This window comes from Bufo bufo, chromosome 6 (genome assembly GCF_905171765.1).
Source record: "Bufo bufo chromosome 6, aBufBuf1.1, whole genome shotgun sequence".
Taxonomy (NCBI): Eukaryota; Metazoa; Chordata; class Amphibia; order Anura; family Bufonidae; genus Bufo; species Bufo bufo.
The window spans coordinates 126,376,467-126,402,690 of NC_053394.1; the positions used below are offsets into that span (position 1 = coordinate 126,376,467).

General features: G+C 45.8%; 1 protein-coding gene across 2 annotated transcripts in view; it reads right to left on the reverse strand.

The window, feature by feature from the left end:
* The window catches only part of ANXA7 (annexin A7), a 35,406-nt gene extending 9,362 nt beyond the window's left edge, over nt 1-26,044 (reverse strand). Inside the window, exons 1-8 of one of the 2 annotated variants that reach the window (XM_040437821.1) lie at nt 25,890-26,044; nt 18,569-18,620; nt 9,623-9,785; nt 7,970-8,329; nt 6,119-6,159; nt 5,968-5,985; nt 3,176-3,281; nt 2,996-3,090 (exon numbers count right to left, since the gene is read on the reverse strand). In XM_040437821.1, the coding sequence (XP_040293755.1) occupies nt 2,996-3,090; nt 3,176-3,281; nt 5,968-5,985; nt 6,119-6,159; nt 7,970-8,329; nt 9,623-9,785; nt 18,569-18,619 (834 nt within the window). In that variant the 5' untranslated portion in view covers nt 18,620; nt 25,890-26,044. The remainder of the gene's footprint in view (nt 1-2,995; nt 3,091-3,175; nt 3,282-5,967; nt 5,986-6,118; nt 6,160-7,969; nt 8,330-9,622; nt 9,786-18,568; nt 18,621-25,889) is intronic. The other variant, XM_040437822.1, reaches the window with a different exon arrangement.
* Nucleotides 26,045-26,224: the final 180 nt, after the last annotated feature.

A 26,224-nucleotide genomic window follows, 5' to 3' on the forward strand; every position in this document is an offset into this window, starting at 1 on the left:
AAATATATGCTGGACTCGCTGACATCACGCTGGACTCAAATCAGCTCATTAGCATGCGGCATCTTTGTGTGTATATTATGAGGTAACCATCTGTCACACCAGTAAGTGAATACATCTAAGGCACTTTTTAGTAGTTAATGATTGTATATAATTAGTTAGATTATAATCAAATATCCACATGACAGGTTCCCTTTGAATCAGCTTTATACATTATCATTAACTCACCTTCATCAAACATAAGGATGTCATTAAATGTATCTCTAGGCCCCCAGTTACCGCAAAATTAGAAAACAAATATTTCCCTTCAGGCTGCCAACATAACGCAGCGCTGATCGAGTAACTAATCCACCCGACGTACAATACCAATGCCAGACAGCAGGTGGGGTGCTGGAGACTTACTTTCACTTCTGTATCAAATTATACACCACAGAAACATATCCTAAACGGTCCGGTCATAAAAGACTATTTATGTACATAAAGTCACTTGTCCTCTACGGTATTTCATTCAGTTACTAGCTACTCAAAAAAGCCAGAATATCACAATCAAGTCAGACCAAATATTTTACAACAAAACACATCTATGGTAGAAGTTACAAGATTTTATAGATTATAAGATTATTAAAAGTCAAGGGGGAGATTTATCAAGCTTTGCACTCCAGATTTCTGTACAGGTACATACCATCTGATACATTTGGCACAAATTTTGCTGACACAATCTCCTGCAAAGAGGACTCTAAAAATTCCCTCCCCATAATTTGCCGCTTCCCCCCAGATGTCTTCCAAAGACCCTGCATCAATGCCTTGCTTCCTCCACAAATACCCTACAATCCACAACTCGCCCTGTGTCTTAGGCTGCGTTCACACGGGCGAGTATTCCGCGCGGGTGCAATGCGGTAGGTGAACGTATTGCACCTGCACTGAATCCTGACCCATTCATTTCTATGGGGCTGTTCAGATGAGCGGTGATTTTCACGCGTCACTTGTGCGTTGCGTGAAAATCGCAGCATGCTCTATATTCTGCGTTTTTCACGCAACGCAGGCCCCATAGAAGTGAATGGGGTTGCGTGAAAATCGCAAGCATCCGCAAGCAAGTGCGGATGCTGTGCGATTTTCACGCATGGTTGCTAGGTGACAGTCTATTCACTGTATTATTTTCCCTTATAACATGGTTATAAAGGAAAATAATAGCATTCTGAAAACAGAATGCTTAGTAGGTGATCAGTTGAGGGTTAAAAAAAAATAAAAAAAATTAACTCACCTTCTCCGTTTGTTCACGTAAGTCCCGGTCTCTTCTTTACTTCTCAAAAGATAAACTATGGGCTAAAGGACCTTTGGTGACGTAAGATCACATGCTCCAATCACATGGTCCATCACCGCGGTAACATCTACACAACACCGAACCCAAACCTGAACTTCTGTGAAGAAGTTCGGGTCTGGGTACCACAGTCGGTTTTTTATCACGCGCGTGCAAAACACATTGCACACGCACGATAAAAACTGAACATCGGAACGCAATCGCAGTCAAAACTGACTGCAATTGCATTCCTACTCGCGCAGGTTTGCCGCAACACACCGGGACGCATCCGGAACTAATCCGGACACGCTCGTGTGAACCCAGCCTTACTGTTGAACCACTGTGGCAAATTTAGCAGGACTGGCATTTTATATGCCATGCCAGTCTTCGTAAAAAGTCCACTGGAACAAGATGCGCACAAACCTCTTAAATGATAAATTTAGTGCATCTTCTGGCTATCTATGCGCCAGAAACTGAAACCTGTGTCAGCTATGAGCTGGTGTCAACTATAATATATGCCAGTTTCGGAAATTAATGAGATTAAGAATAGTCAAATACCACAAATATTGCGAGAGACATATTCGCGACTAAAATTTTAGACAAGTTGACCCTCTGTCTGATCTCAATGCAGACAAATGTAATATACCCTGCCTGCCTCGGATGAAGTATGAAGCACGACAGAAACTGAATACAGCAGGTGCAGTAACCAAAACGATCACTGTGCTGTTTGCATAGATATTGCCTAAGCAAGTATCACCAATTTGTACCCCAGCTGTATTCAAATATTGTTCAGGAGGAGAAACAACCATACATCTCAGTAATCGAGCAGTCCAGGCGCGTCAGAGACCCCTCATGCTTGCATTTGTCTTAAGGTGGCCATACACCTTAGGCTGCATGCACATGACAGTGAAAAACGGACACGTGATAGACTTTAACGTCCATAACACGTCTGTTTTAGGACCAATGGTAGTCTATGGGGTTATTCACACAGCAGTTTTTTTGATGGTCAGTGAAAAATGGACATCCCAAAAATACAACATGTTCAATCCTGTCTTTTTCACTGACCGAGTGCCTCCATACAATTCAAAGGGTCAGTTTTTAATGTCAGTTTGTCAGAAAAGCATTAGTAAACAAATACGTCAGTTTATCTTTTTTTTTTTTCACTGTTGTGTGCATGTAGCCTAAGGGTCCTTTTACACAGGCAGATATTCGGTACAGTAACTAATACAGACTGACAATAACTGTGCCTGCATTTACATGCCATAATCCTCATCGTTTTCACTTGTTACCAGCACAGAGAGAAGCGCTGAAGACAAACGATTATTTTTAGTGTGCATAAAAGATGCAATCACCCAACAAACAAGCTTTTATCAGTTAATCGGCTGCATGTTTAGATGGACCAATGATCGGGAACAAATGTGGATCAATCCCAATTGTCGGCCCATATAAATGGGCCTTTACATAGCAGACAGTTGTTCCAACCCTTGTAAAGATGTGCTCTGGTGGCATCTTACCTCCCGTGAGAACCAAGGATTGCTCATGTCGAAAATCCAACTGCCCAGCCGTTCTCTACCCCCCTCCCCCTGCCACGTCTGCTTTTGTGGGGGAGTCAGGAAACTAAGAAGTTAGTCAACTGATCCTACCAAAATCACAATGTTTGGCCAATGTTCCTCTAATAGCCACCTTCACTGATGAGCATACCTTTCCATAAGCGGTTTTAAATGCCGCCTTAATCTTCTGTCTTTGATCATTAGAACGGTTAGCAATGACATCAATTATGGTTTGTTCATCAGTTCCTGTAATAGACACAAGACAAATCATATAAAGAGGCATGTTACTCAAACAAACGCAGAGCTCTGAATAAAAAGGTAAAATCCATACCAAATCCCTTCATGGCCTTTCTGAGTTTTTCGGCATCAGCCAGTGCATCAAAATTGGCAGAAGCTCTGATGGTTCCCTGAGTGGCAGTCATTGCAGCAGCAAAAGGCTGAAAAATCATCATCATACATTATAGGAGGAGATGTGAGACAGAAATGTTAAGTCGGAGACCATGTATCACGTCAAAAACTATGTCACATTATGCGCTGAGATGGAGAGTTCACAATTTGCCACAATGAGTGTGGAACACAACCAAACATAGATCCAGCAGGCAAATGTGGAAGCTAAGGATTCAGGGGGTCATCTGTAAACCTCACAATTACAAGATTGGGCCATCGCTCTCCTCTGCTACTTCTGACCGTCCCAGAGACTTTAAACGGAGCAGCAGCGTGACGTGTCACCACCATTACATTCCGACGGGGACGTGCCGACATATAGATTGGTCTAGTTTTCAAATTGAGTGCAGCTAAAAGCAGTCAAAGAGTGTGCTTATCCCACAAAACCCATCTAGTTGACAAATAAAGGATCGCACAGTGTCCGTCTGCTGGGGCCCACCACTATTCTGAGACAAAGGCAACCCCCTCCCCCCCCAAGCCCCTCTCTAAATAAGAGAGGCAGTGTACAAATCGGTCCAACGCTCCATTCACTTCTGTGGGGACGACAGACAGCATTCTGTCAGCCTCACAGAAGTGAATGGAAAGGTGGACTGACATCCAGAGGAGTTGGGGGCCCCTCACACTTGGGACTGTGGGAGGTCTCAGCAGTAGGACCCCTCACAATCTGTTATTTATCACCTATTTTGTGGATACGTGAGAAGGGGGTTATCTTGTCAAATGTTAACTGCAATGTTGCTGCTGTCAATTTGAAAACACTAACGCATTTCAGCATGGTGCCCCTCAAACAAAATGTGTGAACCCAGCCTCAACACGCTTCAGCCAGATCCATAAGACAAGTGTTCCTGTACTTTGCACCTTGGTAACTATACTGGATGTCACTTAGATTTAAGGAGCCCGTCTACCAGTCAGGCAGTTACACAAAATCTGGGTGACAACCAATAATGCCACAACTACAGCCGTCAGAGAGACTGTCATTTATAAATGGGGCTGTGTAATATTAGACAATTACCATGAGATGTCCATTGAACCATGAGCCGCATTTCAATCCTTCACTAGAAGGAGCCAATATCAGACACGGCCCATGGACAATAATCTAGTACAAACCCTTCACGCTCTCTAAATCACAAATCCGCTTGAATATTTATCTGCCATTTCTTTCATATCACTTCAATAACATTTTCTGAATGTTTTCTGTTACAGCAGATCAACTTCTGAAAATCTTATTGCAAAGTTTAATTTGTCCCTCTGGGTAGAGACCCGCAGTGATCACCTTTCACTATGGCTCAACAATCCTAAGACAGTGGGGAGCCCTGCCCCCCATCCTTAGGGAGTCTTAGCTGTGTGTGTGATCATTGAAGTCTATGGGAGGTGGAAGCAGCAGGGTGTGCAGACTCAAGGTGGTCTCTGTAAACCGGTCTGCAGAAGGACCATAGAAAGTTTTTCTGTTCTGTAGCTCTGCAAGTCCTAGTCAGAACGCTACATCAGGTAGAAGAGACTGAGAACGTTTTAGGGATATACAATTTAAGCCCTATTAACAAACAAAAATTTATATATATATATATATATATATATATATATATATATATATATATATATATATATATTTTTTTTTTGAAACTGCTGACAACTGGCCATTCTGGGTATCTGAAGGACATTTTCCATTACTGCAATCGTTGATAATAGCCGCCACCCTTAACCGGTAGGCTCCAGAGAGTCCCCGAGGACAGACCATCAAGATTCTGATCCTGGAAAACCCCTATAAAATTTGCGATCAGACTAATAAAATTCCCTGATGTAATAAAGTCAAACACTAAATAAAGAAATTTAAAGAAAGGGGTTGTGCAGACAGCACATATTGATGATCATCAATATCTGAATAGCAGGGGTCGGACTCCTAGCACACCCACCCTTCAGCTGTTTGAAGAGGAGGCACAGCTTCTTCATCATCATTACACTGCTCATCTCGCTTGTATTGGCGGTACAGTGTAATTCCAAGCGTTCGGTCCATTCAGCTGAAGGAAACAAGCGCTTGTAATTACACTCGCCCGCCAACACAACGTACAGTGTAACCTGGAAGAAGAAGCCGTGCTCGTTCCAGCGCTGGCTCCTCTTCAGACAGCTGATCGGCTCGGGTGTCAGACCCCCACCGATCAGATATGGATTACCTATCCTTAGGATGGGTCATTAATATGTAGCAACTGCATAACCCTTTTAAGTTTCTAAGAAACTGATGAAAACATGGAGAATACAGCTGGGAGATGTGTACGACACAAAGGCTTTTTGGGAACACATACATGCAGCCAGATTTTCTATACAATTTCATAAAAACCAGTCCACACGCATGCAATCACCTTGCTCCAACAGGCTTTACACCAAAGGGGGGGCATAAGAGCATGGAGTAATTAGAAAACAATGAAAAAAAAAAATACAAGGAAATATTAGGGGCGGCAGCAAATAAATTGGGCTTTGCAGCATATTTACGGCACAACAGGGTAGTCTACTCTAGCAACTGAAAACGTGATCATATTCTTTAAAATACAATAATCTTGTAAAGAAAAAAAACAACTAAATATTAGTAGTGATGCAGTCATCTTCAGATGTGATTAAAAGGGTTACTGCATGCACTGCACACATTATGCTTAAATAATCCCAAGCAATGAGCAGCAATGCATCACCTACCTGAGACTGAACACTAACCTACAATATGCAATATAAAACTATAGATTACAAGGTCTGTCAATCCCACTTATTACAATAGCAATCTCACACACATCTCGCCACCTTCCTCTAATCCACAAATTGCTAGCATCAGAATTAGAGCAATACCTACCGCAGGTTGTTGTCCAGGCGCTGGTCCTGATGGAAATCCACCTAGAAAATTAAGCCAAAGAACCAAAATCAGAGATTTAAAAAGGGAAGCGAAAATTTACTCTGTGTAAATTGTAAGACTTGTGGATTTTGCACCAAATCCAACAGTATGAATGGAGCCCAGCCAGTGGCAGTCTGGTCAGTCTGAAGAGCAGGTTCCCCTCCTCGCATTCACCTGCTGCGTGAGGATGTAAATTATTCATGCTCAGACTGCTTGCACCGAGACTGCTACGGGAACTTATTTTACATGGGCTGCTGTGGCTTCACAAATTTCCATAAACCAAATCAATGTCATTCTATACTGCAACTGTCCCGTCCACACCTAATGCGAGCTCGACAGTGAAGTGGCAAAGAAATGAACCTTTTTTTTCTCAACATTGTGGCACATTTGGACCCTATTTATAATGGACATTATGGGGGTCATTTATTAAACAAATAAGCCTATATCAGGCGTATTTCTGGCGCAATCAGCGACTTCTTCCCGCTCACGCCAGGTCTAAAAACGTGGGTGGGGAAGGGGAAGGGCCAGCAGGCCCGCCTCATTTAACATTTTCTACGACTGGTTTTATGCGTACAAAATGGTCTAAATGTAACAGCTCGGAAGCAGTCTTACGTTTAGAACTGGCGGTGGATCCGCCGAAGTTATGGAGAGGCCTGCGCCTCTTCATAACTCCGGCGGATTCACCACCAGTGCAGGAGCACATTAATAAATGTGCTCCTGTATGTATAAATAAGGCAAAGTTAGACAGAGGTATTCTTATTAAAAGGGATTCTCTGGGAATAAATGATTGTAAACAGATTCCTACTTACCTGCTCCCCACCACTCCCATCCTCCGCGCTGCCTCCTGCCTGTCCATATTCTGGTCCCCGCATGGCGTTTACATCCACCGCTGTAGCCAATGACTGGTTTCAGCGGTGACGTGGCTGCAAGAAACACGTCACCCCTAAAAGCCATTCCCTGGTTGTAGCGGAGCATGTGACCATACTGCGGCAGACAAACACCTCAAGGGGACCGAAACATGGACATTTGGGAGACATAGCGGAAGACGGGGGCAGGCATCGGTATTACAGTAGAGTAGTTCTGAGCAAACAGAAATCTAACGGCCCTACCCTACGCCTCAGATTTCATAAGAAGTTCTCTGCCATGTGCATGAGGTCTCATCTTCTTGTCCTCTAACTGAACTCAGCCCTTAGTCCCTCATTATAAAACTACACAGGAGTAGTAGTGGTAATAGTCACATCATATGTAAAATTTCATGCTGCATTTGGCCTCTATTGAAAGGAGCTGAAAAACACAGTAACAGCAACAGAGAGCAGAATTGGGATCCATTGTGCTAACTGTTTAACCCCCTAGCTACTGGCTAAAAGTAAAAAACATTTGCATCATACTAGCGATGAGTCGCATTAACAATAAACTTGTTAGATTAATTACTTGCAGACCTCCTGGCTTTAGACAGTGGCTTGGTCCACATACAAGGCCTCAGAAAAGTTTCTAGATCTTTATATACATGACAGCGCTGCTTACTGCTCCAGTCCCTTTAACATGAAAAAAAGCATAGAGGATACCAAACAGCAAAGTACACTTGTACATGCGAACCTTTGCCAGCGATAAGGTTCTCAGACTGGACTTATTGGTGCACACAATATAAAAGCAATAATTTGTGGAGACTTCAGAAATCAAAATCAATCAACCTGAAGGTCAGATTTGACAGCTGGTTTATTGAAGGAATCTGCAGTGAGATCTGGCCTGGTTTTGCATCCCAGCAATCGTTTAAAAAAAACAAAAAAAACAAAAACAAAAAAAAACACCAACCTGGGGCTTGACCTGGTCCTCCACCTCCATAACTCTGAGTAGAAGGCTGCTGATATCCTCCATAGCCTGGTGCGCCACCTGGAGGTGCCCCAAAGCCGCCAGCTGCAGGTGCTCCATACCCTCCAGGTGCTCCATACCCTCCAGCTGCAGGTGCTCCATACCCTCCAGCTGCAGGTGCTCCATACCCTCCAGCTGCAGGTGCTCCATACCCTCCAGCTGCAGGTGCTCCATACCCTCCAGCTGCAGGTGCTCCAAAACCAGGACCACCATACCCAGGAACACCCTGTGGTGCTCCGTAGCCTGGAGCACCAGGCGGAGCTCCATATCCTGGACCTTGACCAGGCGTTCCAAATCCAGGAGCTAGTGGGGGGAAAAAAAGCGCATATGAATAATATTACATTTTTCCACCAAAAGCAATATTAAGGAACATACATGCATAGTTAGAGTAAGCCTACCAGACATTAGACCTACATTTCACTAGTCTAACCCAGAACATTTGAACAATCTAAACTTAATTTCTAAACTGCAAAAGTACATTTAATGTTATATTACATAGTTTAGTAAAAGAGGAAACAAGGGCATGTAAGTCTCCATACTTTCCTTCATTTCTGCACAGTGCAGACATATGAAATGCGGTAGAAAACAAGCCTTAGGCCAAGTTCACACTTTAGTTATAACCATCGTTAAAGCTACATGCACACAATGTATTTTGTTTCCGTGTCCGGTCAGTTTTTTTTTGCGGATAGGATGTTGACCCATTCATTTCAATGAGGCCTCTTGCACACAAACATTTTTTTTGCGTTCCGCATACGGAACCAAACCATTCATTTCAATGGATCCGCACAAAAAAGGTACTCCGTATGCCTTACGTTTTCATATTTCCGTTCAAAGATAGAACATGTTCTATTATTGTCCGCATAACGGACAAGGATAGTACTGTTCTATCAAGGGGCAGCTGTTCCGTAAAAAAACGAAATGGACAAGGACGTAATCCGTATTTTTTGCGGACTGCAAAATACTGAAAAAGCCATACGATCGTGTGCAAGAGGCCTGAATCCGCAAAAAATGCAGACAGCACACCGCGTGCTATCCGCATCCGTAAGGCCGTTCTGTAGCCCCGCAAAAAAATTTTGAACATGTCCTATTCTTGTCTGTTCTGCGGACAAGGATAGGAATTGTTACAATGGATCCACAAAAAAAACTATGCAATACGGATGCCAGATGGAGTATTTTTTGGGGATCAGTAGTTTGCGGACCGCAAAACACATAAGGTCGTGTGAATGTAGTCTTATTGTAAGCCAAAACCAGGTGCGGGTCAAAAATCACAGAACAGGTGCAGATCTTTCCATTATATCTTATCTTTGAGTCGGCTTCACTACTAGTTTTGGCTCACAATAACTGATGGAACTAACTGACCAAATAATATAATAAGTTTGAACTTGGCCTTACTGGTAGCAGCCACTTAGTGGTCCCGTGAGATCAAACCCCAATGTTATTCTGCATGTTGATAAGAACGTGCTAGAAGACACTACACAGATTTAGCACAGCACAAAAGCAATGTCATACTTCATTACCAAATTATGGACTTCCTTAGTAAATACAACAGAAACCTTTACTGGAAATAAAAAATTGGCTGCAAAATTAAGAACTTGCCTCCAGGATAGCTTGGCACTGCCCCAGGAAAGCCACCAGGAGCTGGAAAACCCCCTGCTTGAGGGTATCCTCCACCAGCAGCAGGGGGGAAGGCACCTCCAGGAGGATACTGCCCACCAGGAAATGCCTGTTGCCCAGCAGGAGGATATGAAGCATCACCTCCCTATGAAGAAAAAAATAAATAAATCAATAAATATAAAAACACAAAAAAACAAACAAAAAAAAAAAAAAACACCCACAACATGCTCATATGTAAAGAGAGAACCTACAATGCAAATTAAGGGCTCTTTCACACTTGCGTTGTTGTGTTCCGACATCGAGTTCCGTCGTCGGGGCTCTATGCCGGAAGAATCCTGATCAGGATTATCCTAATGCATTCTGAATGGAGAGAAATCCGTTCAGGATGCATCAGGATGTCTTCAGTTCCGGACCGGAACGTTTTTTTGGCCGGAGAAAATACTGCAGCATGCTGCGCTTTTTGCTCCGGTCAAAAATCTTGAACACTTGCCGCAAGGCCGGATCCGGAATTAATGCCCATTGAAAGGCATTAATCCGGATGCGGCCTTAAGCTAAACGTCGTTTCGGCGCATTACCGGATCCGACGTTTAGCTTTTTCTGAATGGTTACCATGGCTGCAAGGACGCTAAAGTCCTGTTTGCCATGGTAAAGTGTAGTGGGGAGCAGTATACTTACCGTCCGTGCGGCTCCCAGGGCGCTTCAGAGTGACGTCAGGGCGCCCCACGCGCATGGATGACGTGATCACGTCATCCATGCGCATGGGGCGCTCTGACGTCATTCTGGAGCGCCCCGGGAGCCTGCATGGACTGCTCCCCCGCTCCCCACTACTACTATGGCAGCCAGGACTTTAATAGAGTCCTGGCACCCATAGTAACACTGAACGCATTTTGAAGACGGATCAGTCTTCAAATGCTTTCAGTTCACTTGCGTTGTTACGGATCCGGCGGGCACTTTCGGCAAATGGAGTGCACGACGGATCCGGACAACGCAAGTGTGAAAGAGCCCTAAACTGGGGTTGTAGTAATCACATGTATTTAGAGAGACTGTTAGGCCTCATGCACACGACCGTTGTGTGCATCCGTGGCCGTTGTGCCGTTTTCCGTTTTTTTTCGCGGACCCATTGACTTTCAACGGGTCCGTGAAAAAAAAAAAAAATAATAATAATCGGAAAATGCACCGTTTTGCAGCCGAGACCGTGATCCGTGTCTCCTGTCCTATTTTTTTGACGGACAACGGTTCACGGACCCATTCAAGTCAATGGGTCCGTGAAAGAACACGGATGCACACAAGATTGGCATCCGTGTCAGTGATTCGTGGCCGTAGGTTACTTTCATACAGACTGATCCAAAGATCCGTCTGCATAAAAGCTTTTTCAGATCTAAGTTTTCACTTCGTGAAAACTCAGATCCGACAGTATATTCTAACACTGAAGCGTTCCCATAGTGATGGGGACGCTTCTAGTTAGAATACACTACAAACTGTGTACAAGACTGCCCCCCCCCCCTCCCCAGTTTGAATATCATTGGTGGCCAGTGCAGCCCCCCTCTATTGTAATATTAGGTTGGTGGCCAGTGCGGCCCCCCCCCTCCCTCTATTGTAATAATTCGTTGGTGGCACAGTGTGCGCCCCCCCCCCCTCCCTCTATTGTAATAATCCGCACTGGCCACCAATGATATTCAAACTGGGGAGGGGGGGGGGGGGGGTCTGCCCCCTGCTGCCTGGCAGCCCTGATCTCTTACAGGGGGATATGATAGTACAATTAACCCCTTCAGGTGCGGCACCTGAGGGGTTAATTGTGCTGATCACGGCCCCCTGTAAGAGATCGGATGCTGCTAGGCAGCAGGGGGCAGTCATGTACACAGTTTGTAGTATATTCTAACTAGAAGCGTCCCCATCACCATGGGAACGCCTCTGTGTTAGAATATACTGTCGGAAATGAGGTTTCACGATCTAACTCATATCCGACAGTATATTCTAACATAGAGGCGTTCCCATGGTGATGGGGACGCTTCAAGTTAAAATATACCATCGGATTGGAGAAAACTCCGATCCGATGGTATAAAAGGGACTCCAGACTTTACATTGAAAGTCAATAGGGACGGATCCGTTTGAAATGGCACCATATTGTGTCAACGTCAAACGGATCCGTCCCCATTGACTTGCATTGTAATTCAGGACGGATCCGTTTGGCTCCGCACGGCCAGGCGGACACCAAAACGACTTTTTTTTCATGTCCGTGGATCCTCCAAAAATCAAGGAAGACCCACGGACGAAAAAAACGGTCACGGATCACGGGAAAACGGAACTCTGTTTTGCGGACCGCAAAAAAATACGGTCGTGTGCATGAGGCCTTAGGGTGTCCTTTATACAACAACCAAAAGGAGCAGCACTGCAAGTAGAAGGCCCCCCCAAGGTGTGGGTGCACGCTTCTAAAAAGGTACGACTCCTCCAAATAAATGAATGAATTTATTCAGCCATGTTCACAGGCAAGAATTGCTGCTTCTTCATGTTGCGATAGTGTGCCCTAGTATGCAGCAGTAATGTGCTTTGGTCCATGTGGCTTGTATGGGTGTGCTTCGCCTGGACAAACCGTGCAGTCAATTACTGCACTATGAAACTGAATGGAGGAGGGGGGGCAGCATTGACGTTAATCATTGTATGTGCGGATGAAGGCACCTCAGAGGTTAGCATTGTTAAATTACAACACTGGCTGTAGACCTGGGCAATGTGTTCATAGACTACCACAGATGACAGCCACGAGATTCAAACACGGGCTGAACACACGCACATTGTAGAGCCGGTCAAGACTGTGGCACCTTCTCAAAAAAAAAAAAAAAAAAAACAACGAGCAGAGAGCCACTGGAAAGAGAAGCTCTCACTCTGACAGACCCAACACAACCAAGATAGTAGGAAAAACTGCACCGCCTGTGTTGTAGGAACGATGGTCACTTTGGCGGAAACCAATGGATCCCTTTAAACTGAATACCACAGTCCAATATAGTATATCGTCCATGTACTTTATCATTGAGCTATAATAGCCTGCCTACATTCAATGCGCTGTTCATAGTGTGTCCTGCGCTGATGAATGGCAGGAAAAGTCTAAGGCATAGGTTTACCACCACTGCCTTACGCCCTAGATCAGGTCTAGTTACAAATACCTTTCAAAAGTTGCAAGAGTAACATACAAATGAAAAAAAAGTTGCATATTTTTACACAAAACCAGTATGCGCCAAAATAAGTAACTGTTTAACACCAGAAAACTAGCACAAGTCACATAATTTCCTGAGTCAGTCAGGAGTTTGACCACACTAAACTGCTGACAGCACTAGTTGGAGGCTTTGGAGAGCAGTACAAAAAGTAAATATTCACACTACTTATGAAATGCCACAAAGTAGGTTTATCCTGCTCGCCCCAGCGCCTAGCTAGTGCTATCAGGAGTTAATTATGGTCAAAACTGCTGACAGACTCCCTTTAAAACATTCTTATCACTGGAAAACTATCAGTATGAAGGTTCTTTAGTTGCCCAAGTATTATTTAGTTTTGAATCCGATTAGTAACAGTGTTGGGCAAGCATGCTCAGCGGAACACGCTATGCTCTGCACATCGTGGTGTTTGGCCGAACACCGTGTGTGCTCGAGTCTCCTCCCCGCACATTTGTTGGCCGTTATGCAGCCAATAGACATGCAGGCAAGTACTGCCCTCACTAATGCCATAGCCATGTTGGCTACTGGCATTACAGCGATTGGCTGGCCGGAATGCGGCATCGGGTGCTATATAGCACCCGATGACACGTGTTCGGCTCAGTCTTAGTCAGGGAGAGGAGCTGTGCTGAAGAAGGGACAGATAGTGTAGGGAGTGAAATACTAATCTTATTTAAAAAACTTGTTAGAGACCCAAAAGTCGTTTTAAGGACTATTGTTGTACCTGGCAGCAATATATATTTTTTCCGCAACCTGCGCTAAATAGCTTGCAATTGTTTGCCCGCTGCAGACAGCGACATTATCTACGCTACATCTCCTGTCTAACATGTGCTCAGCCTAAAAATATATGACATCCAGTGTACTTTTTCCGTAGACTGTCCGCTGCAGACAGTTAAATTACTTGTGCTACATCTCCTGTATAACGTGTGCGCTTCCTAAAAATAGTGATGTTCTGTGTACTTTATTTGCGCATACACTTACAAAACCTGCGCTACTGTACGTGTGACATACTTGCAAGCATATATACCATTTAATATGCGCAAGGCGAGCAGTAAGGGACGGGGAAGTGGCCGTGCTGCTGATGGTGCATGCCTGCTGCCAGAGCACAAGAAACACACTGATCCACGATACCTAGCTTCATGTCCCAGTTTGCAGGGCGGCGCAGGACACCACTCTCGAAGTCAGACCAGTTCAACCAGGTGGCCGGTTGGATTGCAGCAGATAATGCTTTTGGCTAGGGATGCTACATTTCCCTGACGGCACACTGAGTGAACGTTGTGGAAGCCGGGAGAGTCGTACCCTGGGATGGCACAAGTGCTACCGACGCCAAGGATTGCGGACCCTACTTCCATCAGGGTTTCCGTCACCACCTACGTTAGTGGCTCCAACCCCCCTCCCCCTCCACCTCTGAATTCTCATCTTGCAGCACCAGTCAGCCATCAGTCAGTAGCTGGAAGCAGTGTAGCACTGCAGTGGTGAAGCGGCAATAGGCCGTAATGAAACTAATTTGCTTAGGTGACAAACAGCACACTGCCACATTGCTATGGCAGGGGATAAGGGACCAGACTGAGCTGCGGCTCTCGCCACTCAACCTACAACCAGGCATGGTTGTGTCCGATAATGGCCGTAACTTGGTGGTGGCTTTGAAGCTCGGCAAGCTCACACACATACCATGCCTAGCCCACGTGTTCAACCTAGTGGTTCAGCAGTTTCTCAAAACCTACCCCAATATGCCTGAGCTACTGGTGAAGGTGCGCTGCATGTGTGCCCATTTCCGCAAGTCATCGACAGCTTCTGCCAGTCTGGCAATGCTGCAGCAGCGCTTGCAATTGCCAGTTCACCGACTGTTGAGCAACGCGAGCACGTACTGGAACTCCACATTCCACATGTTGGCCAGGCTTTGTGAGCAGCAGAGGGCAGTAGTGGAATACCAGCTGCAACATGGTCGTCGCCTTTCCAGTCAGCTTCCGCTATTCACCTCTGAAGTTTTACGCAACTTTGAGGAATCAACACAGATGGTGAGCGGCGATAAACGCCATAGTTAGCGCAACCATCCCACTTCTCTGTCTACTGAAACGCTCGCTGCTCACAATTAAGGCGGACACTTTGCATGTGGAAGAGGTGGAAATGGGGGAAGACAGTACACAGGGTGATAGCCAGACCACCCACAGTTCGTCTTCTCAGAGCGAATTGAATGATGAGCAGGAGGAGGAGACTGTTGCCTCTGCTACAGAGGATAGTACCCATGGAAGTTTTATTCCATCTGTTCAGCATGGATGGGTAGAAGAGGAGGATGAGGAGATTGCTGTCCTCATCAGGAGGATGACTCTCAAAGTCTTATCTGTTGGGACTCTGGCACACATGGCTGACTTTATGTTAGGCTGCCTTTCCCGTGACCCTCCCTCGCGTTGTACGCATTTTGGCCAACACCGATTACTGGTTCTTCACCATTCTCAACCCCCACTACAAAGAACTTCTCATCTCTCATTCCTGTGGTGGAGAGGACGAGCAAAATGGTGCAATACCAGAAAGTCCTTGTGGAAAAATTGCTCCAAAAATTTCCAGCTGACAATGCTGGTGGCAGAGTACGTAGTTCCTTGGCCAAACCGAGGTGGGAGACGAGGGGAACACACAGCAGTTCCAACAGAGGCAGGGCGACACTCTCCAAGGCCTGGGACAGTTTTATGACACCCCGCCAGCCCCCTCAACCTGAGGAGCGGCCTAGTGTCACAAGGAGGGAAAAAGTTTGGAAGATGGTGAAGGAGTACATAGCAGACAGTGTCAGCATCCTCAGTGATCCCTCTGTGCCTTACAACTGTCGGGTGTCCAAGCTGAACATGTGGCATGAATTGGCGCTCTACGCCTTGGAGGTGCTGGCCTGCCCCACTGCCAGCTTTTTGTCATAGCGTGTATTTAGTGCTGCTGGGGGCATAATAACTGATAAGCGCATCAGCCTGTCTTCTGAAAATACTGACAAGGCCTGGATTGCCCCTGACTTCTCTACTGCACCAGAGGAAAGCGGCTGAACATAAAGGCACTTTAAATGTGGCTTTTATGGTGTATTGAATACACTTTATTCCATGCACCCCTTCCACCAGTAAAAAGGGTATATGGTTCAATCTCCCTTTTCTCGTCCTCCATCATATCAACATGCTTATTGGGATGCCCTCGCTCAATGTTTTAGATGGTCAGATCAGCAGGCCCTTGCTCCAATAGTTTGAGGGTCACCAGCAGGCCACCCATCATAATTTTTCAAGGGTGTGTATGATGTATAATAAAGGGTGTATTGTAGTGCCGATTCCTTGTAATTTTTCGCAGCCCTTTCACTTAGTGCATAGGCTTTATGAGTATAGGAGTCCCACTACCTGAACAATTGTACCACAATGTGAATGAGGCCCTCCTTTATGTGATGTACAGGTTGTATCGGAGTGCCTCTTCCTTGTAATTTTTGGCAGCACTTGCACTTTATATACACGTAAATATACAGGAAAAAATGTTTCCTAACCATTTTTCCTCTAAAATTTATTTTATCTTTGGTTTTGTGCGTATTATTGTTAGTCTGTAAAAGTGGCGTACTACTCGGACAACATCGTTCCCAGCAGCGACCTGGGAGTCCAAGATGCATCCAGACATCCTCCCCATGCTGTTCCCAAACCATTTCAGTGGCGTTTCCATAAATTTCTGACTTTTTCCTGTGAACCGGACGCCCTCCCCTCTTCAGAGCAGGGGGTGCCTGGTTTAATGCTCGGGTTCTCCCATTGACTACCATTGTGCACCGAGCACCCCGAGGTGTTCAACTGGAGCACTTTGGTGCTCGACCAACACTAGTAACATATGACAGTCTGGATCTATAAAGGATCCTCCATCTCCCCTGACACTTAGCAAATACTTTTATTTCCTAAAAAATAATTCAGCAGATTTTTTTTTTTTTTACACTACACACAACATTTGGGCGTTACCATTCCCCTTGTAACTGGAAATTGACCTCATACACGCGCACCACTGTATCAGTGCTGACACTCCCCATTAACAAGGGTAATGGTAACAATCGTTTGTTTAGTCTCACATTTCCAGAATTCTTACGTTAGTTTCGCACTTGCACTTATCGGATCCGGCAGGATGTTCCAGCAAAAAACAGGCACTGCCGTTCATCGCTAGACCCCACTGACTGTAATGGGATCTGGACAGTTTTCTGTATGAGTGCCGGGGGGAAAAAACACTGCATGCAACGGGTTTTGTTCGACTGAAACCTGGCACTCATGCTGGAAACTGGCTGGATGCAACCACAGTCAATGGGGTCCGGTATTGAACGGTAATACCTGGATAGGCTGGATCCAGTGAACTCTGGCAGTCTGTTCTCTGCTGACACAGCCTGCCAAATGTTTCAGCAGATGTGGAACTAGCCCAAGAAAGGATGTTTTAGAAATTTTCATTTTTAAAGGGGGTTTTCACAAATTGTGATACCAATGACCTATTCTCAGAATAGGTTATCAGTATCTGATCGGTTGGGGTCTTACCAAGCACAGCGCCGTACATTGTATAGAGGCTCTGCTTGGTATTGCGCTCAGCCCAATTGAAGTGAATGGTGCTGAGCTGTGATACCAAGCACTGCCTCTATACAATGTATGGTGCTGTGCTTGATAAGCACAGAAGGCCGCGGCGCTCACAGCGCCTTCTCCAACAGCTGATCAGCGGGAGTTCTGGGTGTTAGACCCCCACGATCAGATACTGATGACCTAGCCTGAGAATAGGTCATCAGTATAAAAATCTCAGAAACCCCCTTTCATTTTAAGCGTTTAGTAAAAGAAAGGGCTGAGAGACCCTCTTTAGGTACAGAAAATATACCAATGATAATAGTGGGAGGGAAAATATGCACTTTTTAAGTAAAACGATTGTTATGCTGCCGGCCTTGGTCTGTACGTATTGTGGCAAAGTGCGCGGTACTGGTATGGTGGGGGGCATGTACCTTACCCAATTTTTCTGTTTAGCTGGGCGTAACTGAAATCCAGAAATGGTATGGCTTCAGCAAGGCATAGTTGCTGGAGCTGTTTTTGTATGGTCTGGATTTCTTTGGACTGGGAGACAGGTTGGTAGTGGGAGTCTCTCAGTCCACACCCCTAGTCCATTACAGGTTCCCTGGCCCCAGGTGAGGCCAGCTGGGTTAATCAAGGAGGGATATAACAACCCTCTGTGTATGGGGGAGAGGAAGTGACCCTGAGAGGGGGAAGCCTGAGGCTTGTGTGGCCACAGACCGTACAGCTGAGTGAAGCTGGATTTCTCCCCTGGTGTGGGACTTACCGTATGCCTGGTAAAGCTGTCCTGCTGAGTGTCTATGTTTCTGTGAATGGCGCTTTAGAGGTGAGATAGGGAGAAGACCTATGTATTAGGTAGAGCCCAGACGGGCAGGTGTTTATTTTGCTGTGTTTGTGTTTTGGGGTGCTGGAACCTCACCTCACCTCACCCAGTGACGATATAACTGGGTGATCATCTGTACTACTGAAGGGCCAAAATAAAGCACCATTTGGACTTTAACCCCGTTGTCTGAGGAGGAATCTGTCATCGCTGCCCTGCTCGAGAGCCATCCCTTACAGTATATAATGATATTTGTATATCAGTCAATTTTATGTTGTCAAAGTATTTTATAATGTATGCAAAAAGAATTGTACACGAGTATATCAAATATCTCTACAGATCAGAGGCCTTGCATGCTCACAGAAATAACACTTACTGGATAGCCTGGAAATCCCGGGAAACCTGATGAAGGGTACTGGTACGCCATTCTGCAGAACAGAACACAAAATGCACTGCATTACTAAAAAGAGAAGTAGAATAAAAAATAAATAAATAAAAAACTGAAGCGTTTCTTGCGCTGTATTTATTTTTAGCCTGTGCTCCCATAGATGGACAGAACTTGCTGCACCTGTCGAGGACAACTAATCCTTCAGAGTCTAAAGATATTCTTATTTGTAGTAGTGCGGGGGGAAACAAATCACAATCCAATGCGGTTGCCCATTTTGAGCAGACATTAGAACACAAATGGGGGTAGGGATGAGCGAACCCCAACTGCAGAGTTCTTCACTGAAGTCTGGGTTTGGTTGATTATTATTTTCCGTGATAAGTTATATCAGCATTCTTAAAAGGGGTATTCTCATCACAGACAATGGGGGCATGTCACAAGCATATGCTCCCATTGTCTTATAGGTGCGGGTGCCACCACTAGCACCTATATCGAGAATGGAGCCCTGAAAGTGGTGGAGGGTGCACTGCGTTAATTTACTGACAAAACCCTGATGTTTAAACATTTATATTAGATAAAAATAAATGCGTCCTGGTTTAATAAATACTTACCCGTCACTCGTTCCCACGACGAGCTGGTTTTTCCTTTTCATAGACGTCATTTATGCCATGAATGTGAATAAGCTGGCTTACTTGTCCGCAACAATTTGACCCATTTCTTCCGATAAGAGGATGATAAATGATATTTGCCCATTTGATAGCCCTGCCCACTTTGACATGTAGAACTCGTTTCTGGCGTGATGCATTCCTTATGGTGAAAATGCGAGAAAACAGTGGATATAATTGGCGCAAATCAAAACGCCGCTCTTTTTGGCGCATTTTACGCCATAATTATGGCGCAACATGCCTAGTAAAATGTCCCTCAAAGACTTGTCTTTCCTACAGTTCGCTCCCTTCCTTGCTCTCCAGGTCTGTAGAGACACTGGGGGTCATTTACAAAGGCTGTACGCGTTTTCTGCCGTAATAAAACTAGCACTGTTTAACATTGTTTGTAGAAAAGAGGAATCTAGTCTACGCTTGCACTCGCACGAGGGTAGTCAAGAATAGAAGGTGTGACCACACTCTATTGTGTAACCTTTCACAATGACACCTCACCCCACGGCATTGCAGGGCGTGGTAGTCAGCAGAAGGCTATCCCCACCCCACAAGCATTTCTACGGTATGAAGAGCAGAAGTGGCTATCATACATTTGGCACCACTTATTTAAGATGCAGTCTGACTGAAATCTAACCCGTCTAAAGGGCCATGTAAATGGGCCGAAAATCCATCAATTGCTATTAAGCGTTCATAGCAGCGCTCGTTAGCGATTATCTGGCAGTGTAAAGGTGCCGCCGATTACTCAGAACGAGCATTTCAGTTATCGTTTGCCGGCAGGAGAGCGTGCTGTGTAAACAACCAGTCTGCAGCCTCCTCCATCACCGATGATCAGGCGCTTCCCAGGAAGGAACACTTCCTTCCCGACAATCGCCTGCTGTATCGTCCCGTCTAAAGGGACCTTTACACATTGAATACTTAACCCCTTAATGACCGGGCCATTTTGCACCTTCGTGACCAGACTGACCATTCTGCAAATCTGACATGTGGTGATAACTTTGGAACGCTTTTACTTATCCAGGCCATTCAGAGATTGTACTTTACGTTTGTGGTAAATTTGAGTCACTATGTTTCACCTTTATTTATATATATATAAAAAAAAAAAAAAATGTACAGAAAATTTGGAAAAATTTGCAATTTGGTACCTTGGAACCGAACCCGCTCTGTACAGTATTACAACAAAGTTATGCGAATCGACTTTGGATGAAGCATCCGTAGTCGATTTGTTCATCCCTAGTTATAACAAATGTGCGACTTTTCAGCAACAAATGTCGCCGTGTAGCCCTAGTCTACAAACGCACCCTGGATTGTTTTATCACGATTTTCCGTGACCTCGTTGCCAAATACCCTCCTGACAAAGCCTGTAAAGGTGAAGTGTTGATGGCAGTGCCGGGGGGGACATCCTTGTGGGTGACTAACATGTCACAGGTTACATCGGGGCTGTATTTTGGTGTGACTAGTGGGTATGGGTGTCATTGTTTGGCTCCTTTTACATTTACTAGTTATTTAACGAGCAGCTAATCTTTTATATTTTTAATCTACTTTAATAATGGATGTTGGTGGTTTACCAAGCAGAGAGGCACCTGGGAGACTGGCTACACACCCTGTCCACCAGGTCATATGTGCACGACATGGGCAGTAGGACTGGGAGCAGCCATGTTAGAAGAGCAGCTTTCATATTAAACATCTGTCTTTTCCGCAAACACCAGACCCAAGATGTTGCTTCACTTTACAACACGGTCATTACATAACTATACAAATAAAGGCACAGCACACAGAAAATCCTGGCACAGCCGCCATTAACCTGACTGATGCCGAGCACATACTAGCATGAGGCAGCCATGTCAGCAGAACTGGAAAGGCTGGTATTACAGCCTAGCCCCGGGCTATGCTCAGAGAGTCGGATTACAGGTTACAACAGAAAGGCGTGATAAAAGAGGATTACGTCTATACCCATTAGTAAAGGAGGCGGACTGGAACTTCAAGATCTTAATGGGGTTTTCTGGGAGTTTAAGGCCTCATGCACATGAACGTGGTTGGGTTCTGCATCCGAGCCGCATTTTTTGCAGTTTGGATGCGGACCCATTCACGTCAAAAGGGCCGCAAAAGAAGCGGAGAGAACTGTGCTGTCTGCATCTATTGCTCCGTTCCGTGGCCCCACAATTTTTATTTTTTTTAACAAGTTCTATTCTTGTCAGTTTTGCGGACAAGAATAGGCATTTCTATTATGGGCGGCCTGTTACGTAAATTGCGAATTGCACACGGGCGGCAACTGTGTTTTGCGGATCCGCAGTCTGCAAAATACGCCCACTGATGAGCTGTTCTAAGTTGTGCTTGGTAAGCTACGAGGACGCAGCAGTGCTCAGCTCAGCTTGCCGTGCGCTGACCAGCAGGGCTGTGGAGTCGGAGTCGAGGAGTCGGAGTCGGGGGAAATTTTGGGTACCTGGAGTCGGAGTCGGCAAACAATGCACCGACTCCGACTCCTACTAAATTTAAATTGGAATTTAAAAAAAAAAAATTAAATGTCCCAATTCACAAAAAGTTATAATTAATGACTTCTCTACTGCAAGAATAAAGACCAATGCATGCAGTGCCTCACGTAACCACAAAACGAACACGTTAAGTGACCGTGAAGAAGCAGACTTGGGCAGACTAGATGGGCCAAATATATTGGGCAGACTAGATGGGCCAAATGGTTCTTATCTGCCGACACATTCTATGTTTCTATGTTTCATGTGCTTCACTATATGGCACGCAACGCACAATTAGGAGCTGCAATACTTATACTTTCCATTGTGTTGTGTTCTGCTTTTACAGGGAACGCAGCGTCCATGTGTAACCTAGCCTCTCACTGATAGGGGATTAAATAAATATGTTTTTTGCAGGACTAGAGAGTGAGACACTTGTATAAGTGAAGGGAATGGAGGGCCAATAGTTCAAGACTGAAGCTGTAAACCATTGGAAAAACTGCTGTCATTTAGCTAAGGCTATAAAAACTTGTAAACTCCGATTGTTAGCTTAAACTTTAAACATGACTATGGGATTCTACTAGGGAAATCATGTTTTAGAATAAATGCCCCTTCCTGGATCCTGCCCTATCTTCAGCAGCAGTGTTTGTCTTTTGCTTAAACTGTGCAATACAGTAGCCAGTAGTCCTGTGGTAGGTTGCGTTTCTTTCCCTCAAGGAATGTATAATACGCATATTAATGCAGAGGAGTCGGAGGTACATAAAACTGAGGAGTCGGAGTCGGAACATTTATCTACCGACTCCACAGCCCTGCTGACCAGTGGCAGTTACAAATTATGGTGCACGCCATATTTGCGCCATAACTTGTGACTTTTCGAGCACCTCATCGCTTTCCTGAAGTGGTGAGAAAATGAGGCGGGGTTTAGCGGTAGCAGGCAGAGTCTATCGCGGCCTGCCAGATTTACACCAACCCCTGGCAGAGATTTCAGTTTCAGGCGCACAGAGCGCCAAAGATGCGACTAATGTATTATGACGCATTTGCCGCATTTCACTCCAGCGCAGGGAGACTGGTGAATGGGAGCACCCTATTTCCCCACCGTTGCGCTTTGTATCACTCTGGCTAATGAAGCAAATAAATATAAGACCTATACCCCTTCAATAGCAGTGGGCCGCAGCTCTTCTTCACGACCGAAGATCCCCCCCGCCCCGGGCCAGTCACCTCTAGCTTTAGCCATTGAGAACAAAAGTGGCGGGAGATGAAATCCAACAGCCCGATCCTTCTTTTGCCCAGCATCATGTCAGCACCCCCACATAAGATAGGGGGCCCATTCTTCCAAAATCCACAGGTTGAGCTGACTACTTTCAGGCCTCCTGCATATGGCCGTGTCTGTATACCACAGATCCACAAAATACTGACACTGCCCACGTGCATGCCGTATTTCCCCCAGTCCCAGGAAGGACTATTCTCGTCTGCGATACGGACCAGGACACATTCTAGAATTTGCAAAATGACCACATGGCTCCGTGAAAAAACACTGATGTGTGCATGGTCCCATAGAAACGAGTGTTCGCCCAGGGATGAAAATTATGGTTGTGCGTATGAGGCCCTAGGGCAGGGATGGCCAACCCGCGGCTCTCCAGCTGTTGTAGAACTACAACTTCCATCATACCCTGCTGGTAGCTGTAGGCAGTGTGGGCATGCTGGGAGTTGTAGTTTTGCAACGGCTGGAAAGCCCCAGGTCGGCTATCCCTGCCCTAGGGCCTCATGCACACAATGCGGATTACATGTGGAAAATAAACGCCATGCAGTACATTACCAGCAAAGTGAATGAGATCTGACAAATCTCATCTACGTTTTTTTCTTCCGTGTGGAACCTGACCCTGACCTTTTGTAGAACGGTTTTCCCCATAGACGTCAATGGCGTTTCCTCACCGAAAAAAAACGCATGGGTAACTTGCGGTTTTGATGTGGATTTTCTGCAGACCTGACCCTTCTATTAAAAAGGGTGAAATCTGCCCCAAAAATTGCACAAACACTACTGAGGAATAGACGCGGTTTTGCTGCAGATCTAATCCTTTATTGGAAAAGGGGTGAAATCCGCAAACATAAATCGACAGGTTGCCGATTTTGAAATCCGCACGACTCGTCGATTTCCGCACCAAAAAAAAATAAAAAAAATCTGCAAAGTGTACATGAGATTTGTTTCATCACTTACACTTTGCCAGTACATTGGAATCCGCATGGAAAAACCACACGTGTTTCCGGACGTGCCCAGGTGGCCTAAGGGCGAATGCACAGGGATTTATGTCCCTGAAATCTGAGGGTGTTCGCAGGGAAATCCGTGAGTCAATAAGCATCAATTGGTGCAGATTTTCCTCTCCTCATTGAAGTGAATGGAGAAGATCCAGTCAGGAAAAATAACATAAATTGACATTCTGCGGATTTTAAAATCTGCACAAAAAAAATAAAAATAAAAAATCTGCATCGTGTGCATGAGAATTTCAAATTCTCATAGAGTACAATATACATGACTTACGGTGCAGGTTTTCTGCATGCAAATCTGTGTGGAAAATCCACACGCAATCCTGATTTAAAGGGGTTGTCCGGGTTCAGAGCCGAACCCGGAGATACCTCCATTTTCCCCCCGGCAACCCCCCTGACATGAGCATCGGAGCAGTTCAAATCGCGCAGGGCAAAGGCATTTTTTGGAGATCCGGTGACGTACCGGGGCTCTCCATGGGGCTGCCAGGAAGCCCGGTGACGTCACCGGCACTGACGGGCGGGATTTAGCGCTGCCCTAGCCAGTAAAACGGCTAGGGCAGAGCTAAAGCCCACCCATCAGAGCCGCTGACGTCACCGAACACACTTACGCCCGGCCGTGTGTTATTGAAAACAAAAGAACCCGTACCCTGCACGATCCAGCGAAGGGCAAGGGAGCGCATCGGAGCATGAGATGCCTGGGTGAAAATAAGGGTATATCCAGGTTCAGCTCTGAACCCGGACAACCCCTTTAAGTGCAGAAAATCCACATGAAAACTAAGACAAAAAACGCACATAAATCCGCACTATTTGTCTAGTTTTTGGGGCAAAATCCGCAAAAGAAAAAACGCAAGAATTGGCACGCTGCAGATTTCAAAATCCGCACACCGGGTCAATTTCTGCACCTTAGAAAAAAAGCAAAGTCTACGTGAGATTTGTCTAATCTTACGCACTTTGCTGGGACTTTATTGCGCTGTGGTTTCTCCGCACAGAAGAAAAAAAAACAAAAAAACACAAAACCTGGCGTTCTTGTCATCGTGCACAGGTAGCCTGAGCCATGTGGCCACCTCTACACTCCAATGTACAGATGGGCCCACACACCGCCGTCCTACACCACGTAACCTTCCAACCTGAAGAAAATAATACCATTTAAATGCCCGGCATGCCTAACCCCCTCCAAAATGCCCCAAAGCCAGGTCAACTCTCTACATATGAAGCGCAGCACTGCTACATCTGCACATGGGGCTTTCCAGGCACAGAATCGGACAACGGGCGTGGAGAGATGATGGGCGTTACAGTCGCGGAGGGGAATTCTTCACCTCCCATTAAACACTGTGCACCGGGCCCTGGCATGATACCCACTGGGTGCCAGTCAACTGGCATGGCAACTGACACCCAGGGTACAGATGGGGCCGATGTCAGCCCAGGCGGGGAGGGGGGAGCATCCATGGACAAACCTTTGTGTACTGGGCCAAACTGTGATCACAATGGAATTTCCATTATTTCCTAGAGGAGAGAAAGTCATGTGACCAGCGCAAAAGGTCAGACGACCTACTCAGCTCTGCTACATATGTACAGTGCACACTGCAATACATGTTCTACTACTTTCTTCCTCCCTAGGGTGTGGTAACCAGGGTCTGCCATGTTTACCACCCTCCGCATCCCCAGGGTCACGTCAAGACGTAGCAGAGCGGAGTTTGTCACTTGGCAAACAAGAATTTGACATCTGGTTTCAAACAGCACCGCGGGTGACCCTACAAAGTCAGCTCTGCTACATCCTGTGGACGACGCCCGCAGAAGGCAATGCTACACACGGGCATTGATTAATAAGACTGGGGCTGCTCTAATTACCTCAGAAAGTTTCCAAAAACTTTAACCCCCTCGCAGCCCTGAGCTATCCTATGGCGACACAGCCCCCCGCAGCCGCCTCACCTTGTCAGAAGTCCCGCAACGCTGGAAAGTCGAGGAGGGGGAGGAGGAGGCGGCTGACAAGACCCTCTGCTGCCAAGATGGAGCCGTCCACAGCAATTCCCTGGGGTGGGGGAGGTAACTAGGCTAAATGTGAAGCAACCCGGAAGATAAGATGGTTCCGCCCAGTCAAATGACGTCTCCTCCACAGAAACTTGTGCAGGGCGGGAACATGCAGGGCTTGGCCGAGGGAAATGGCCGGTCACCATGGCAACGCCTGGGGCGCGGAGCCGCTAATGGGGACATCCTGGAAAGATGCTGTAATGCTAAAGCTGACATAATGAGGGAGGTTGTACCTG